Here is a 19,151-nt window from a genome sequence, read left to right on the forward strand (position 1 = left end):
GGATGTTTCCGGGTATTTTATGAGGGCGAAGATCCAAAACATGTCACTGAAAATTAAACTTGTTTTATGTGTGCTGCTGAATAAACACAAAGAGCAGACACGTGGTATCCTTTTATTACATCAGTTAGCGAGGCGACAGCTCTGTCATCCTGACTGGAACAGGTCCGAAAATATTCATCTTTTTTCAGGATTTCAGGGGCTGTACACGTGGCACACACAAGCATGATTGTTTCAGAGTTTCATCACAAACGATTGAGCCCATAAATGAGAGTATACGACAGACAGAAGAAAACGTCTGCGTGTTCAAACTAAAAACACGACGCAGAGTCCTAAACAGGGTGGACGTTTTAGCCTCCGCTGGCAGCTAGAGCCGGGTTTGGCAGAGGGAGTGCTCTCAGCAGCGACAAACAGAAAGGAGACAGAGGAGCAGCAGAAAGACAAAGAAACATGCTGTTTTAAGCCCAGCTCAGTTTGAGAGGAGCCGTCGTCTCTCCGCTCTGAAAGGCTGGTGAAAACTGACACTTTCCACTGGTGGTCCTGACGGCGCTAACTGGAAGACAAGCCGGTTTCTTTCTATTTCCAGATTCCTTTGAAATCGTTATCTGCAGGAAAAAGGCAATAAAAGCCCATGCATTTGCAAAAAAAAAGAAAAAAAAAAAAGAAAGTAAAACAAGACTTTAAAAAAGTATTTGTTTTTTTTATACACAGCAATGAATGCCACAAAATGATGCAGAACTCTGCTCTGCAGTGGGAGGGTTTTCTAAATGTGCATGAATCCAGAGGATGGCGCAGATCAGCAGGGTTCTGTTCCACTGTGGGCTCCTGCTGCATTTAAGGAACAACGGAGAACAGGAGGAAGTTCTCCAGCTGATGAGTGCATGTTTGCATAAGTTTACCAGCTTCCACAAAGGCTCAGGCCACCATGTTAATACAGAGAGAGCAAAAAATCCACAACGGCTTTATGTCTTTTCATCTAATTAAACAAAAAATATTTTTTTCATTTTCCCCACTGTTGGTATTGGATGATTATTCTCTGCCTTTTCCTTTAAATAAAACCAGAGCCGGCCCAAGGCGAACGTGAACCAGGTAGCTCCCATAAATACCAGAATTTTAACACAAACCCCCAGATCTAAAACGTATTTGTTGAAAATTACATTTCTATTAAATTTTATTCAATGGTTCCAGAGTTGATAAATTAAAATAGTGTAAAATTAAAATATAAGAATCAAAGAAACAGGCAAGTTAACTTTGTTATAAGTGTAAACAATAATCTGCATCGTTTGCTGTGTTGCAATCTGATGCTACAGGTTTAATCAACATTAACCAATTACCTGGGTTTGGTTTTAAGCTCAGCCAATTAAACTTGTCCCCCACCCCCCCCCTGCCAGGTTCCCCCAAATCTGGACTGAAATGCTGTTGGCGTTCACAGGAAGAGGTTCAACAAATCAAATTTCCCATGCAACCGTGGGCCAGCCCAGAATAATAAAACATAAAAGCAGTGGTGTCCAAACTTTGTGCGCCTAGAACTCCATGGACATATTTGTTAAAAAAAAGCTAAAAAAAAAGCTAATTAATTTGTGTTGGGGAATGATTTTCTACACATTTCCCAATAAATTAAACATGCAACATTTGAATGGAACAAAGAAGAAAAATAACAAATCCTCAAAGTTTCTGTTTTGTTGGTCTAGAGAGAATATTGTTGGTCTATTCCCAGCAACAAAAAGGAGAACTTTCTTCTAAAACTGTATTTAGGTGTTGTTTAGCCAAGTTTAATAAATGGTCTAAGACTGTATTAAAAACGAAAGCACAGGAACAAGGATGTTAAAAGAAATACATATGTACTGAATATTTTCCATTTAAGGACACAAATTTGTCATTGACATCTACAAAATTACAAAAATTGTCCATGTGCATCAGCTCTATTTAATGGAGGGTCAAATTTGGACCATTCTTGAATGGTCCAAAAAAAAAACCTGGATTAGAGAGATGGCGGTGCAGTGAGAGGTCTGCATCCACTCCTTATGATTTAAATTGCATTAGTTTTTGATTTTTTTAAGGATTTTTTTTAACTTGTCTTTAAAGAATTTGAAAAATTATCTTCTAAAAATAAAAAGATTTTGGTTAACAGCTTTCAATTAAAGGTGGATTTTCTCTAATCCACATAGGGTGAAACGTGTACATAAAGTCATCTTAATCTTTTTAATAAATGAAGCTGAGCCTTGTAGAAAGTCTTAGATTGACCTTAGTGTTGGTGATCCTGATTGAGTGCAGCGATGGGATTCTCAGTGGAGATCTAAGGAGAATTGTAGATTTACCAAAGTTCAGGAAGCTTTTTGGAGCCGTTTTTAAAACAATCGCAGACTCCAAGGCCATCAGTCACAACTGTTTCACAGAAATACAACTTGTTTGGATGCCAAACGTGGCAAATACAGGAAAACGCCTTGCTGCTGCCCAAGTGGATAAACCCAACGCCTTCTGGAGAAACGAGACAAAAACTGGCCAGAAGAATGTTCTCAGGAGGCAAAGTTGTGGCTTTTAAACCAACTGTCAAGCACGGAGGTGGCAGCATCATGCTGTGGGACGGTTTTTCTGCTAACTATACAGGTGGATTGCCTCAAATCAACAGCTACATGGTTATATGTAGTCAGGTTTTCCAGACACACATCAAAACCAGATCCAAGAAGCTAAAATGGAACAACGGTGACCTCAACGGTACTGAAAACTGGGGGAGAAGGCTAGAAAACCGGGTCTGTGGCAGGAACACAACCTGGCACAGACCTGATTCAGCCAGAATGATGTCAGCAGCTTGAAGGCTAAAAAACGGGAGCGGTTCAGGTCCAAGTTGCAAAGCAAACTTTAGCCACATACGGATTAGAGACCCAGACGGAGCCAGTCGGACTAGGAGTGTATTATAATGTACATGTTCCACTGTAAGCAACAGAAAATGACTTCTATCTTTAATCGCATTTTATATCTGAACTCTTTTCCTCTAGGAGGAGCAGAACCAAGACCCACAGCAGGTCTAGCAGGGCTATAATAGCTTACATTAACTTGTTAGAGTGCAACAGATTAAAAGAGCCTCCAAAGCTGTGAAAACCCGATTCAGAAAGGTGTGCAGAACAGCAGAAAGTGGCTTTATTAACGACTTAGTAACACAATGAAGAAAAAATTATATTAGAGCAAACAGCTTTGCTTTGATGTCCTTGGTTGTCTTTTGTTTTTTTTTCTTAACATGGTGGCGAGCGCCTCGGGTCTGCTGTGCTCAGCTCACCTCCGGACGGGAGGCGGTGAGGAAGAAGGCGGGCGGATGAAGGACACAAAAGCACTCCCGCCTGTCTACGTCAACGTTTCTGAAACACGACCAACGCCAGCCGCTCCTTTTTGCTCTCGCTGACTCTAAATCCGCCAGGCTTGAATCAACCGGACGGCGTGCAAAGAGCGGGGAAGGAAGTCAGCGTCTTGAGAAGCAGATCGCGCACGCACGTCCTCCAGGAACCTGCAGTCCTTCAGGTTAACCATGGCTGCGGCGTCACTGCACGATGTTTCTGTTGTAGTCGTACGACAGCCGCCGCTTGGCAGCAGCGTGCTGATTGGCCGAGGACAGACCCGGGGACAGGCGGCGGTTGGTCGTCCAGGAAGTAGGCCTGCTTTCCTGCAAAGGAGCAAGCATCCCAGCAATTCAGCTTCTCCTCAATGTTGATCCAACAATTCAAGTTTTTATTGGTGCAATTACATTATTTATTTAAAAATAACAATAATATTAGACTGATAGAGAGAAGCAAAAGAAATTCAAACTACACATATTTTTCACTTCTACCAGTCATCAAAGTGTATTTATTTATAGTCCCTTGAAGAGGATTTCTCTGGTGGTTTCAGTGATGAATAAACATGAAAATTATGCATTTTTAACAATAAAATAACATTTCTGTTACTCAGCTGCTGCACAGTTCTCTACTGTGATCAATTTCTTTAAAAATAATAAATAAATAAAAGTGCACAACATGTCCTATAATCATGCTCCTTCACTGCAAAAACAGAACTAGAAATCAGTAAATGTTCTTAAAATTAGTGTATGTGTCTTTGAGTTGAGCAGGTAAATAAGATGATTTGCCAATGGAATAAGATTTTAGCACTTAAAATAAGAACAATTCATCTTAATCATCTTATTTCAAGTGCAGTATGTCTAATCATCTTATTTTAGGGGTCAAAATACTCATTCCATTGGCAGATAATCTTATTTACCTGCTCAAATCAAGCATAGATACACTAACTTTAAGAACATTTTACTTATTTTTAGATCCGTTTTTGCAGTGTGTACATGTATGGCGGACAAATTATTCCTGAATAAATTAACCATTTATTTGACTGTGCAGGAAAAAGAGTTTAAAAATAAACAATGCATTTTACTTAGATTAATTAATAAATGCATTTACTAATCAAAATAAATTATAAATAATTAAATTATCAAATTACAAAACAGATCTAATAAAACCCACTAAAACTATTAAACACAATTATTTTGGATTGATTGAAATTAATAGAATTTTAGAGTTTGCAGTTTTTTCCAAGCTGGTTTGTGGTTTTCTGACCCGATTTGCAGTAGTTACCCGTTTGGGCTGTAAATTATCAGCAGTGGGGAAATGTTGGTGTTTTAAACATGCATGAAACCAGCCAACAGTTGCAGGATTCAGAAAAAAAATCTGTGCAGCTCCACCAGCGGCTCATTTTAGCTGCTGCTAGCGCTGAGGTTCAGTTAAAAGGCAATGCTGCACAAACTTTTCTCTGCTTATAATGCAGGGACAGACAACAGAGGCTGGTGAGCGCCGACACATTACTGCATGACGCAGCGAGGCGCGCCAACATCTCACAGATCTGTCAGTGCGATCGGCGGCAGCTTTTACTCACAGGAAGTGGCTGCTGCAGCTGCAACGTCTTGAGGAGCAGACTCTGAGACGCACCGTTGGATCGCTTGTGGCTCTGGCCAATCATTTTGTTCAAGTCATGGAACGAGTCCAGAAGCCTTCAGAGACAAAATCCAACAACAAGGAGAGGAAACAGACAGAATTAATGGCAAGATTACAAGGATCCACTGTCGCTATGTGCATGCTCGGTATGAGGGATTGCTGCAAAGTGAACGACGTAATGCAATCTGCTGGCTTTCCTTGAATAGGAAACTTTCTGACCACTCTGTATATTTTAATTGAAATTCCGTTGTAAAATGCAATTTATAATCTGTTATAAATTGGCACTGTGTTAATACATTGACTTTGATTCTAAGGATTACACTTTTTACTTCAAAAATAACCTCTAAAATATGTTTTAGAGTGAAGGTAGAGTGCAAATAAATAATACAATTTAAAAATGTCTTAAATGATATTACAAACACTCCTCGTTTTATGAAAGACATCAATCTACTCTGATCTTAACAATTTAGTAAAGAATCATGCAGTTCACCAAACCAACCACTAGGTGGACATATTTCCTTTACAATGCAACTCTACATGGATTTTTTTTTCTTTTATAAATTTTGGCCCCTGTCAGCAGCAAGAAACCTGGCACATTGACACTTCAGGATGTTTTAACGCATCAAATTGGATTTAAACTAACATTTTTAGATTAGATTTAAAAATGTGTACAAAGAGGCACAAAGAGATGAGGTGTGCCCTATTAAATCATATCGTTCAGTGTTGAAATCATGAGTATTACACCAAAGAATTGCTTTTATTGCATACAGAGATAATTTTTTTTTGTTTTTATAAAAAAACTACTTTTTCATTACTTTTGTCATGAAAGCAAGAAGCTGTTTTTCCGCCCTGTGACTTTGAGGCTCAGAACATACTTCTCATGTGATTGAGCAGAAACTAGGACTGGACGATAAAGAAAAAAACTATATTGATAAAATAGAAATCACATTGATCGATATCGATAATTATCAACAGATTCAAAACATATTGCTAAAGATATGTTGCTTAGCTCTCTGAACTCTTTAAGGGGGCGGAGCTTGGTTCCTAGGTCTGCATTGTGATTGGTAGGGAGGATGTAACGACTGTAATATTGACCTACATGATAGGCTAGAATGCAAAAGGAAGGAAAACTGTTCTATTGAACTTTTTATTGACCTTCGTTTCTATCATCGATATACGTCTATCCATCCATATAAATTGTTATTGAATTGTCGTCCAGCCCTAGCAGAAACTGCAACAACATTTTTGTGTTCCTGCGTAAAACCCAACTTCCAGCAACAAACTGGAGAATTTTTTTCAGACGAGCTGCGAGTTTAGCGCCACATCAAAGTTGGGATGGACCACTCACCCCTGATCCGGTCGGGCCTTGCCCTGGAGGAGCTGCTTCAGAGTGGGAACGGCTTCCGGGTCGCAGGAGTCACCTGGTGTGAAACTGGGGGGAAGCAGCGGGGGGAAGGCCTCAGAAAACACAGCAGCCTGCAGGGGAGATAAAAAAAACAACTCAGCACTGAGAGAAAAATCGAGGAAATAATGCAGTGAAAGAAAGTAAACCAAGCCTGTGCATCATGTAAAGCAGAACGTATCTCCCATTTATCACATCTAATCTAAATACTGCATATTTAATAAATAGCAGCTATATTTCCTCTTTCTGGCAATGTGAAGCATCTAAATAAAAAAAACTCTCCTCTGCAGCTTTGGACTGAACCCATTTTTCATCTGCATCTTTGCGGCGCCTGTTTAATGTCCGCCGAGACTCTCCCTCTGCAGCTTCGTCTTTCATCTTTTATGACTGCTCCAAATGTGAGTTACGCTGCCGTATAAAACCCAGATTAGTGTCTAACCTAGAAACGCCGTCGTGCGGCGTGACGAGCGGCGCTGCCGTGGTGATGGTGGCGGCGATGAGGGAGACGAGTCGATGAAGACATTTCCTCAGAGAACGTTCTGCTCTCTGAGAACTGAAATAAAACGCTGGAACAAAAGTGACGTCCAGAAACTAACTGTGGGTTCTCGTTGGATTAGTTTCACATTTTGTTACTTCAGGGAGATTTATTGGGACTTTCCATGATAGAACATAAATTGCAAAACATCTACAACAGAGATCCGCAGCTCTGGTTTGAGAATCTGTTGAGAACTATTACTGAAATTGACTTCGTAAAGTGCCTTGAGATAACATGTTTCATGAATTGGCGCTATATAAATAAAATTTAATTGAAAATTGAATTGAATTGAACTGATGCATTCCACAAATCTAATGTTTCTGGAGAAGTGGTAATAAAACAGACATCTTCAGCCGTCACTGTGTACATGTCATATTAAATAATACTGTATATTCTTCAGTGATGGTATCAAGGTGTTGGTTGTTTGTATCTGTAATATTTTATCGCCTGGTTCTGCTGTTCTTTTATATCTCTCTTTGCAGGTGTAGAAGCAGACTCAGAGGATGTTGTTCTCTCCTTTTTCCTCTCCTCTTTTCCTTTCACCCTTTGTCCCTTTTAGCAATTTTTCTCATCTTTTCTCTTTTTTTTCTCTTTTCTCTTCTTGTTTCTGTGTCCATTGAACGTTAAACAGTCCCAGAATAAAATCTAATTAAGCCTCTTACATATATAAATCAAGCGGGGTACTATAGCGGGAGCAGTAAGGCTCCGCTTGTGAAAGTAAAATCTGTTGAGCTCTTTTTGGCATTAAGACAACAATTCTTAACTCCACATTGCCAGACAGGACACAAGAAAAAAAAAAAAAGATAAAGTGACAGCAATGCTCTTCATGCCTCTACAGTCTTCAGTACAACCAACATTATAAATCGATCAACTGATTGGTTCTTATCTTGATGCTGTGTCCCTGTTTCTGTTTATGAATGGGAATTTTCTCCTTGATGTTCTGATATGAGGCTCTTAGAGTTGCTGTAGTTGGGTTTATTTAATGAATAACGGTTATTCGATCCCACTGAGCAGCAGCTTTACCGCGAGGCATCTCAGAGTCGCTGTCTGGCTTTCTGATAGTTCTGCGGTACTGCCACTAGATGGCGTCACATCTGTTTATATCTACTTATCATGCCCGATGAGGTGGTTATTTTTAGGATCAAAACACTATCTGGATGGACGCTTGGAGTATATAACCTTATTTCGTCATAATCAGCTGGAATTTGGTCTTTTCGGTATAGGTATATAATGTGGCTATATACCTTTAACATAGTTTAGGCTACTTCCTGTTGTCATAAAGGTCCTGTTTTCTAAATTAGATTCCCTCGTAGGCCCAGGTTGGATTGGATAGTGTTCAACAAAGGAGATAATAGTTTAAAAACTGCAAGGTTTATTAAAAAAAAGGGTTTGATCATTTGAAACATGCAAAGGTGACAAAAAAAGCTAAACTAAAATAAATCCATCATCTATACTGACAGATGTAAAAACACAATATGATCCGAACTGTAATGTAACTGTACTGTATCCTGTAAACAAGTAATCTCCTGGATATCATCAGGGACGGGCTTCAATGTGGGAGGAAATTGTTCAGACGGAACCGCTTTAAACCTGCAGAGTTTGAGCGTGGCAGTGGGTGGGAGGGAGGGATGTATTTAAGCAGTTTGGGGAACTCGTAACACTGACATGAGCATGAGATACAGAGAAGATGTCTCATAAATATCATGAAGGATGGAGGAAAGCGACGATACTTCAGTCCAGCCACAAATTTTAACCACACAACATGTCCTGGACTTTGATGACAATGATGCAGCTGGTTAGCTCAGTGAGAACTGAAGTAACGAGCGCTGAATCCATCACAGGCACCATTTAAATATAAATATCTCGGCTAAATGTACACACATTACATTTAATTTAGTGTTCATCTAACATGGGCCTGTTGAAAACACATCAGCCACATTGAATAACATTATGAAATTTAAAGGACAGTTTACAATTTTTAAGCCAACAACGATTCTCAGTGGGCAGAAGTGGATGATGAAAGCAGATGTAGGAGGAAATGGAGAAAACTGCGACAGAAATAGGCACTGACGGTGTAATAAAACACATGAAACAGGAAAGCCGTTGTTCAAAGACGGACCGGACGAAAGCCAGAACCGTACCAGACTGTGATTGGTCGACGGTCCGTCTCTCCTCGCCTCCGCAGCGCTGGCCGGCCACCACTGCTCCACAGCGTCTCCGCCTTCATCAGACGGCTCCTGGGCGAAGGCCGTCCAGTCGTCTTCTCCGCCGGTGGCGAGGCTTCCGCCTGCCGTTTGAAAACACAGATAGTCAAAGGCTTTTAGATTTTACATTTTAACATTTAAAAAAATACTTTTTTCCCCACTAAGTTGACATTGGTTTCGTACAAAATCCCTCTCATCATCTCCTTCTTGTGTTTTATGTTGCCTGCGTTATGTTTGTTTGGACACTTTAATTCCCTCAGAGTCACGCTGCTTCAGTTCCTCCTTTATTCCTGCAGCCTTGACTTTCCTCGCTGGCTCAGACGTTGCATGAAGAATCCACCTGACACTCGGTCTGTGTGAATGTCTCCCTCTCTCGTTGCCCAATAACCCGAGGCTAACAGGAGCTTAGAGTGCTCAGCTCACTTTTTTCCCCTCCCCATCCCGCCGTCAGCTCAACTCTAAAAGATTAATAACATGTAGTGAAAACGAGTAGTCTGCCAAAAATCCAGGTCAGGCCAGACTAGAATAATATATCTACTCTCTAAAGAAAGAGATTACTTATATTTATAGTGCAATATGAAATTTTACACATCAACAAAATGTTATATTGCATGAATTTAAACTATGCTCTTGTAAGATTATAAATCAGGGATGGAAGCTACTTTCTTTATGAGGGCCACTCGGATTGGCTAAAGGAATTATTTGAACCTGATTATAGGGAAGGTAGGCAATATAACTTCAGGCCAAACTTGCCAAAACCAACCAATTTCCCCAAAAAACACCAAAAGCAAACGCTTTAAACCCGACTTTCCCATTTGCTTGGGGCGCACTGAGCTGTCTAGCCTCTGCAGACGTCCTGAGGACAGCATAATGTCATCAGGGTTGCTTCCATGTCAGACTTTGGTCACTACAATTTTTTTAAGTTATTCAAATTCAGAAGATTACATACACCAAGATTAAAACACCCTTAAACAATTCAGGAGACCAGATGATGATGTCATGATTTTGTAAGCTTCTGATAGTTTTATTTACAGCAGTTTAGTAAAAACGAATGACCTTTCATCGGGAGGTGGACTTCCTGACGTTCTTTGGATCCTTGTCCTGCTGCTTAACCCCAGTGGGCTTGAGTTTGAGGCATCAAACTGGTGCCAGGACATAATTTCCCTCAGCCCTAGACCAGAACACCCCTATGTTTGACTCTAGGTAGGATATCCCTTCTTAATAATACTTCCTTTTTGTTTGTCAGTCTCAAGAATATTTTGAGAATCATGATGATGTTCTGGGCTTGAAACTCTCTAATCCCTGCCATTTTTGCCCAGTCTCTCTTTCTTGTTGTTGAATCATGAACTCTGACATTAACTGAGGCAAGAAAGGCCTACAGAACTTTAAATGAGCTTTAAGTAATACTGACACCTTGTGGCTCAAATCAGTACAACAGCTTGCCAGTCACAACAATCTAATATGTTGTTTTTAAACGGTGTGTTGCTGTTGGGAATTTTTACTTCCACAGGGCAGGTATATTATGTTTTATTCTCTTCTATTCCTGGTCCGCTTCTCTTACTGGCTTCCATGTCTGCAGGCTGCTGCTCTTTTTCCAACATAAAATACCAAATGCTGCGCTCTGTTTGGGGAACCCTAGGAACTCTCATGTGATTGGCTCAGGAACCAGGAAGTAAACACGGGCCACACACTGAAGCAAAGTAGTTCTGGACCGTACCTCTAGGTTTGAAAGGAGGAAAACGTGACTAAGACGTTGTTGATGGAGAGGAATGATTGTTTATAGGGAATGTTTCTTACATCCGGTGTAAGAAGTGAGAATGACTTAGGTTGATTTTACAGTACATATCTTATTTATAGCTCCTTTAAAGATTGTTCTGGCTCCTTTTGTGACCTTCTAGATGAGTCGGTAGTTTGGTAGAAGAACCAGTCCTGGGAAGGTTCGCTGCTATTCCATGTTTCCTTCATTTGTGGATAACTGATCTCACCGTGGTTCACCCAAAGCCTCAGAAATGTAACCGTCTACTGACGGATAAATGTCAGCAACTATTTTTCTCATCTGTACTTACATTTCTTTAGATCGGGGCACAATGTGTTACTTTTGTGTTTTATCGTGTTTCATGATTTAAAACTTGGCCAAATACAGGACTGTCTCAGAAAATTAGAATATTGTGATAAAGTTCTTTATTTTCTGTAATGCAATTAAAAAACATGAAATGTCATACATTCTGGATAGGATATTTGGGTTTCTTAAGCTGTAAGCCATAATCAGCGATATTAAAACAATAAAAGGCTTGCGATATTTCAGTTGATTTGTAATGAATCAAGAATGTATGACATTTCATGTTTTTTAATTGCATTACAGAAAATAAAGAACTTTATCACAATATTCTAATTTTCTGAGACAGTCCTGTATACTTTGACATGGGCCCAGGTTGGCGTGGATCACTTTTCTCACCCTTAAAATCACCTGAAGCTACTGCAGCTCTCTGGACACAAAGAACCTATACATTCAAAATGGTCTAACTCTGTAACAAAATGTGGAAAATACAGTTTGTAGCCAATTCAAAAGCCCTAAAACTGTATATTAGCCATGTTTACAGTTTTTTATTGAAGCACCATCAAATCCATCATCTTCAAATGGAAAGGACATGGTACCACAACGAACAAGGGAGAGCCGCCCACCAGAACCCCTGCACCAGGCAGGGAGGACATTAATCAGAGATGCGGCACAGAGACCAGAGGTGACCCTGAAGGAGGCGCAGAGCTCCACGGCAGAGCCTGGAGGACCTGTCCATGGGACCACAATAAGCCGCCGGCTCCACAGAGCAGGGCTTCATGGAAGAGTGGCCAGAAAAAATCCATTCCTGAGTGGAAAAGGCACGTTTGCTACTCCCCAAATGTGGGGAGGAAAGAGTTCAATAGATGGTGCTTACTGGAGCAGAACCGGCGTCAGTCTGCCTGTGACTAGAGACTGAGACGGAGGTCCACCTCTAGGTAGGCAGTAACTAGTTACATTTACCTGAGTAGCTTTCTGAGCAAAATATACTTTTAGGAGTAGCTTTACTGCACTGTACTTTTTACTTTTACTTGTGCTATATTATTATTATTCGAGTATAGCTACTTTTAATTGAGTATAATTTCTGGCTACTCTACCTGCTGTGACTAATTTCATGAATAAAGAACGTAGTTGTTTTAACTAAAAATGTACCAGAGACAAAAACCTGGATTCGTGTTAAAGTGAGACTTCTTAGCTCTGTTATTTTAATGTTATCAGTAAACAGTAGATATTGTCATTGGAAGTACTTTGCACTGTTCTAACTCACTTTATATGCATTAACTGCTGTATTTATTGCTTCAAAATTTAATGTTGAAAAAAATATTTAGATCATATTTAGAAAAGTGTTTCTTTTGTCTTTAAAATACCAGAATTTGCACATAACCTTGTATTTTTGTCTGTCTAATTACATAATTTTTAAGTATTAAATCACCAGCTGTTATGATTAATTATTTAGTACTTGAAGAGCCATCTTACTCAATATTTTTTCAATTCAATTCAATTCAATTTTATTTATATAGCGCCAAATCATGAAACATGTCATCTCAAGGCACTTTACAAAGTCAAGTTCAATCATATTATACAGATTGGGTCAGATTATACAGATTGGTCAAAAATGTCCTATATAAGGAAACCAGTTGATTGCATCAAAGTCCCGACAAGCAGCATTCACTCCTGGGGAACCGTAGAGCCACAGGAAGAGTCATCTGCATTGTACATGGCTTTTTTTACTCTTACTTGAGTAATTTCTTGGCTGAGAACCTTTTACTTGAGTGAAAATATGTTGAAGTAGTGCTAGAGAAGAGAATCATGATGATGCAAAACAAGTGAGAAGCTCTTGGATTATGCAAGTTGATTGTAATTGGATGTTTTTCGTCAAACTGTAAAACTCTAAACTCTTGTCGGCACAAACTCTGCAAACCAACAGTTAAGCACGGCGGTGGTGGGCTGATGGTTTGTCCTTATTTTGAAGCCATTAGACCCGCATTGTCCTCTGCAGGGAGGCAGGGAGGCATCGATTTCTGGAGTAAAATATGAGGCCATGCTTCAGACCGCTGTAGCTCGGCTCTAACTGGGTAATCAACAGCAAACTGATCCCAAACGCAGCAGCAAATCTACTGCAGGGTGACGGAACCAGAAAAGAGCCAAGATGACACAATGGCCCAGTCAAAGTCAAGCTCAACCTGACTGAAAAGCCGTAGTGGGACTTCAAGAGAGCTGTGCAGGAAGAAAAGTTTGCAAAAGTCAATGAACTGAAGAAATGCTGTTAAGAACAGAGGGTCAGAAATCCTCCATGAAGACATGAGCGATGGATGGAGCCAGAAAACAGCTGCAGGGTTTTTTTTCCTTCTAAAACTGGTTCTACAAGCTGCCAAATCATAAGGGTGCACTTACTTTTTCCACATGCAGCTGTTCTATCCTGACTTATTAAACAGTGACAGAGCCCTGGAGTGGAAAAGACGATGCGTTTTCTTTCCTAACAGTGGAACAAACCAGAGCAGTGCCAGGGAGTTTGCTGCTGCATTCCTGAGAGATCAGAAAAGGTTAAAATCGCCCTAATACTCTCAGCCAGCGCTGCTGTGCTGGAATTACCAGGAGGTGCACTCAGAGCGCTGGAGTTTCCCCCTCGTTGGATTTAAAAGAAAAAAACCTGGAACAGGTCGATGGGAAACAGAATGCGGCGCTTAATGTGCATCCAAGGGATGAAGAAAAGAGAAGAGGTGAAAGAATGAGGAAAATACCATAGTTGGGACTCACCAGTGCTCCCTCTGCTCCTACTAGACACAGAGGCAGACATGTTAACTCCCTCGCTCCAGGCTGGCTCCCCCTCCGCCTGCATGAAGACTCCAAACTCATCCTCCTCCTCCTCCTCCTCCTTCCTCCCTTCCTCAGGGGCCCCGGTGGAGCCCCTCACCTCCTCAGCCTTCTCCTCCAGCTCTCCCTTTGGACTCCCTTTCTGTTTGGGGCCGCCTCCCTCATGTCCTGGCGTCACTCCCACCGCCTCCCCTTCCTCCACCTCCGGACACAGCAGGCCGGTCACCATGGATGCCGGGGTGGGGAGAGAGGGAGCAGGCTGGGAGGTGGGGGGATCGGCACCGTCAAAGACCGGGGTGGACTCCTGTCCGTTGGTCTCAGCACACCTGCCCGGCTCCTGGGACCGAGCGTCCCCTGAAGCCCGCCTCCTCTGCTCTTCTTCATCCCCGCTTCCATCATCCAGCCTGCAGCAGGTGAACGCGTCCTCCGGCTTCCCCATCCTCCCCTCCACGTTCTCAGGGATGGAGGGGTTTCTCTGTCTGACGGGCGAACACGAAGCTTCCTTCTCCTGCAGGCTGTTGTTTTGCTCATGTTTCAGGAGAATGTGAGGTTCTCTGGTTCCCCCATTCACAGTGTGGCTCTCATCAGATGCACGGTGTGGCTCTTGGGGCCGAAGGCTGCAAACATCCGGTTCTTCTTCGACCTTGTGTTCCACTTCTGGGCCAAGTTCAACTTCAAGTTGCTTTTGGTTGCTTTCCTGCTTGGAATGAACCCAGAAGGTCTCCTGATCAGTCCTGCAGACGGTGCCCCCTACAGGAAGGGAGGACTCTTGTGTTCTGGTGACTGAGGCTGCAGACAGACGCTCCATGTCTCTCTCTGGTTCTTGTTCTGCACCTCGTTTTGTTTCATTTTCAGCGTTCCTGTCTTTCGGTGTCCCCACCGAGTCGCTGCCGGTCACGCGTTTCCCCAACTCCTCCGTGTCTGCGTCCTCGTCTCTCCTCGTCAGGTCGTCCTGCGTCTTCAGCTCCTCGAGTCCTTTGGCTCTTTGTGTTTCTTGGTCTTCATCAACAGCGCGGCTGCTGTTGGAGGTTCTGTGAGTGCACTTTGATTCTAGGTCAGGGTTTGATGCGTCCAAAACAGCGGCAGACGCTCCCCCCTCCTCCTCATTCCTTTGCCGCTCCCTCTTTGCTCTCAGGTTCAGCTCACTTGCAGCTCTTCTGGCTGGACTCTCCTCTCCCTCCAGCTTATTGCAGCTATTCTTTCGAGTGCAGGCTTTAGGGGAGACATTGTCGCAGCATCTGGCTGCGCTGTTGTCCAGCTGCGGGCTGGGAAACTGTTTACTGTCCAGCCGCTCATTGTCTCCCTCTTCCTGCCTTTCTTCCACACCAGCCCCAACCTTCTTGCTGCTCCTCTGCTGCCGCTCTCGGCTCGCTGCCTTTCTCTCCCGGCCTGCCGCGTTGCCGGACTTCCTCCACCTCCGGCCGGCTCGCACCCTGACCCGGTTTGCTCCGGCCTCTGCGGGCAGAGGCTCCGCGCCTCCTCCTCCTCCTCCTCCTTCTGCGCCTCCTCTTTTTCCTCTCAGCCATTCACCGACCATGCCGGGTGACGCACCGGAGCCGGGCTTGGCAGTCGAGTACAAACAGCTGCCTTTGTCCGTCCGCAGGAAGAGGCACTGCGTCTGGGTTTTCCCGCTGCCCTCCGAGGTCTTCAGAGTGGCAACCGTGACCAGAGCGCCGATTCCGGCCTGCCTGGCGTCGAGCCCCAGGGGCAGCCCGTAGCCGCTCAGGTAGACGTCTGCAGGCCTGGGGCAGGACGCCGAGGTCCCCCTCCCCAGGGGAGGAGCCGTGGGGGCTTTGGCTCCCCCCAGCAGGCCGCTGGCCTTGCGGCGGTTCTTGGAGCACAGGGCCCAGGCTCGGAGGCCACGGATGAGAGGCAGGTCTCCCAGCTCCATTCGGCCGGGGAAGGGCAGCGAGGCTCTGGAGCACTTCTGGAGCATCTCCCGGGGGCAGTCCGACATGCTCAGGCAGGGGTAGTTATTGTTGTTATTCTGCTGGAGCATGGTGCCCGCTGTCGGCCTCATCTAAGTTTTACGGTCGTTCCTCCGCCGATGTTTTGTCAAAACGCAGCCTGTCAGGTTGAGTTGAATTCTCATTTGGGTGAAGAAACGCTGCCGCTCTCAGGAACCTGTTCTCGAGTCAGAGCACGGCAGCTCTGAGTCGGCATGACAATAATTCAGACGGAGTCTTCTGGGCATGGTGAAATAGCTGAGGTCGTTGTGAAAAGGGTCCCTTTCAAAAATACTGACGATGAAACCGAAAGAATAAGAGAGTCTTTTCAAACCTCACATTTTAGCAGTTGCCTCTGACACTTTTTGGATTCAATAAATGAGAGAAAATCAACTTTTTTCCCATCCAGACATCAGGCTGGAATGTCTGCGAGCAAAAACAGAGGAACAAGCAGGTTACACGTCCTGCTGTCACAGCTGATGGGACTGGAGGTAATGAGGAGTTTGTTTTCTTCCACGCCGATGCGCCGGGATGCTGTCTTCTGAGCCTCGCCGACCTCTCTGTCAGCCGGACTCAGGGCTGATGGAGCGGTCAGAGCAGCAGCGCTGCAGAGGAGCGGGACAAAACAAAGACATTTATGACTCACAAAGGAAAAAGAAGCGAGGCTGAAATAAGATTAAATTCTACTTTTTCTTTAGACACTGGCCCACTAGAAATAAACAAGACAAGAGCAATTATTTGCAGAATTGAACAGAATTGTTGGGGTTTTGTCTGACTTTCTTTTTCAGAGCCTTGCAAACAACACGCATATCCTTTGAACTTTTTCACATCTACACACAGCAGTCAAATCATTTGATGAATTATTTTATATCTCTTGGCAAAATAGCTTAAAGTCAGTCAAGTCCACTCACTCTGAACAGCAATTTTGAAAAATTTGATTGGACCACTCTAACTCCTTGATGGGTTTAATCTACCATCCCATTGCGGCTCTAGCTTTAGTTTCAGGGTGGCTGTGCTGCTGGAAGGTGAAGCTCAAGTCTTTGCTGCCTCTAATACGTTTTCTTCCAGGAATGGCCTGTATTTACCTCCATCTATCTTCCGATCAGCTCTGACCAGATTCCCTGCCCCTGTTGGGAGAAACGTCTCCCCACAGAATGACGTTGCCACCACCATGTTTGACTGTGGGGACAGTCTGTTCAGGGTAGGCCACAGTTCGTTTTCCTACACTCTGCATTTTGCACCTTCTTCCACATGTCTCCATACACTACGCAAAGCGAACTGTACCTGGCTACAGTTACTTTTCGTTTTTGGCTTTCTTCTCGCCACAAAGGGCCAGATTTGCGATGTGCGTGACCGAGTTGTCCCGTCGACAGATTCTCCCACCTGAGCGGTGGGTTTCAGCAGCTCCTCCACAGTCTGCAAGGGATACTTGGCTGGTTCTTGGGAATAATATTCTCTGACCATGACTTGATAAGGTTGTGGTTGTTTCATACTCTCTCCATTTTCAGATCACTGAACAGAGCTCTGTGAAATGTTCAGAGCTTGGCGTATTGTTTCATAACCTAACCCTGCGTTAAACTTCTCCACAGCTTCCTCCCTGAACCAGTCCGCCGTGTTCCTCTGTCTTCACGATGCCTTTTGTTCTCGTATGCTCCCCAACAAACCTCTGAGGCTGTCACAGGACGGCTGGATTTGATATTAAACCACAGTAGAGCTCTATTTACTAATTATGGGACTTCTGAAGAGGGGGATGTCAGAGCAATTCTACCATATGAAACTATATGGTAGAATGCCATACTTTTATATTTATATGCATAAAAACATAATGGAAACCAGATGCAACCTTTTCTTTTTTGCTTCCCAATCACTTTGTGTTGGTCTCACTTAAAATCCGTACAAGACACAGTTAAGTTTACGTTTGTAATGTGATAAAATGTGGAAAAGTTCAAGGGTATTGCTTTATTTGCTGTTATTTATTCTGTTCTGTTGCAGCAGCTAAAAACAGGCCTATAATTGTCTTGTTTTTTTGTTAGTTTTTTTTTTTTTTTTTGCATTCTGGCACATTTGCGCATCCCGGTGCCACTCAGATCCGCTGTGACATCAGCCACCAAAGATCAGCAGACAGTAAAATCCCGATTTGACCGCCTCCCCAGCTCAGGCACATCCAGCCTACCGTGCACCAGCAGGGACAAAGGTAGGTGTTGGCCACGTATGCCTGCTCATATTAGCAGCGTTCCGCTATGATAAAGATGGACCACGTTAAAGGCACCAGTACCCCCCCCCCCCCCCCCACCCCCTGAATAGAAGGTTCTCCAGAGCTCATTGATTATTCCTCACCTGATAAGATGGCTCGGCGTCTTCAGTCCAGGGTTTTAATTAAGTGTCCTTTCTGTAACGTCCTTTCGCGTCTTCGTTGTTTACGGAGGAAGCTCGCAGGGCATCCCGAACCGGGATCAGCACCGCCACATCATTCCGGTCGGCCTGGCTGCACAATTGACGCCACAGAATCAGAATCGGTTCGGTTCGGTCCGATCCGTCAGAGAACAGCGCGCAGTCCGCTCCTCCGGCCGCTGCGCATCCCTTCATCCGCCGCGGCTCTGCGGGGCGCATCGTCGCATCTTTGCGCAGTCAGCCAGTCGCCTCCGGTGCGCTCAGCCAGCGGGATGACGGGGAGCTCATTTGACTTGCAGCCCACTCACTGATGGGAGGCGCGATTCGTGCCACACAGAGGCAGAGAAGTGAGGCCAGCGGAAATGTATGGCGGGTTATTAATGCCACACGGAAGTAGAGGTTTTACTTCACATTTATTCGTTGTCTTTTGGCTTTTTCCTTTCAGGGGAAGAAAAAAACAAAAACCCACAGCGAGACATCTGTCTCCATCTAACTCCATCTTCTTCTCTCACACCAACTACCATCACGTCTTTTCGCTCCATCCATAGATCTCCTCTCTGGTCCAGGCCTCCTGGTGGGCTCACTGTCCTCCTCTGAACTTGTCCAAACCATCTCAGTCTGGACTCTCTTACTTTATCTCCAGGACATCTAACTTGTCCCTCCGATGAACTCGCTCCAGATCCTCTCCGTCCTCGTCATTTCCAAAGAGAACCTCAGCATCTTCATCTCTGCGATATCCAGCTCTGCCTCCTGTCTCTTCCTCGGTGCCTCTGTCTCCAAACCAGACAACCTCCCTGGTCTCACCGCCGTCTTCTACATCTTTCCCTTCATTCTCGCTG

At 43.7% G+C, this 19,151-nt stretch overlaps 1 protein-coding gene and 1 long non-coding RNA gene across 2 annotated transcripts in view; one reads left to right on the plus strand and one right to left on the minus strand.

The window, feature by feature from the left end:
- The window catches only part of LOC118566661, an 11,653-nt gene extending 6,388 nt beyond the window's left edge, over positions 1-5,265 (plus strand). The window contains exon 2 of the long non-coding RNA XR_004933193.1: positions 4,798-5,265. This is a non-coding gene — a long non-coding RNA (uncharacterized LOC118566661). The remainder of the gene's footprint in view (positions 1-4,797) is intronic.
- si:ch211-14c7.2 (nuclear receptor corepressor 2) lies at positions 99-18,639 on the minus strand. The gene is made up of 6 exons (XM_021321444.2): positions 18,259-18,639; positions 13,919-16,526; positions 9,043-9,188; positions 6,313-6,440; positions 4,906-5,020; positions 99-3,652 (listed from the first exon to the last, which is right to left on the minus strand). The coding sequence occupies exons 2-6, from the start codon at positions 15,993-15,995 to the stop codon at positions 3,530-3,532; spliced, it is 2,589 nt and encodes an 862-aa protein (XP_021177119.2). The 5' UTR covers positions 15,996-16,526; positions 18,259-18,639; the 3' UTR covers positions 99-3,529.
- Positions 18,640-19,151: the final 512 nt, after the last annotated feature.

Source organism: Fundulus heteroclitus, chromosome 18, assembly GCF_011125445.2.
Source record: "Fundulus heteroclitus isolate FHET01 chromosome 18, MU-UCD_Fhet_4.1, whole genome shotgun sequence".
Classification (NCBI taxonomy): domain Eukaryota; kingdom Metazoa; phylum Chordata; class Actinopteri; order Cyprinodontiformes; family Fundulidae; genus Fundulus; species Fundulus heteroclitus.

Coding starts and splice junctions, on each gene's coding strand:
- si:ch211-14c7.2 (XM_021321444.2), bottom strand. CDS start 15,995: ATGAGGCCGACAGCGGGCACCATGCTCCAGCAGAATAACAACAATAAC. Junction 6,441..9,042: donor CGTCGACCAATCACAGTCTG/GTACGGTTCTGG, acceptor TCTCCCCTGCAG/GCTGCTGTGTTTTCTGAGGC. Junction 3,653..4,905: donor AGCTGCAGCAGCCACTTCCT/GTGAGTAAAAGC, acceptor GCTCCTTTGCAG/GAAAGCAGGCCTACTTCCTG.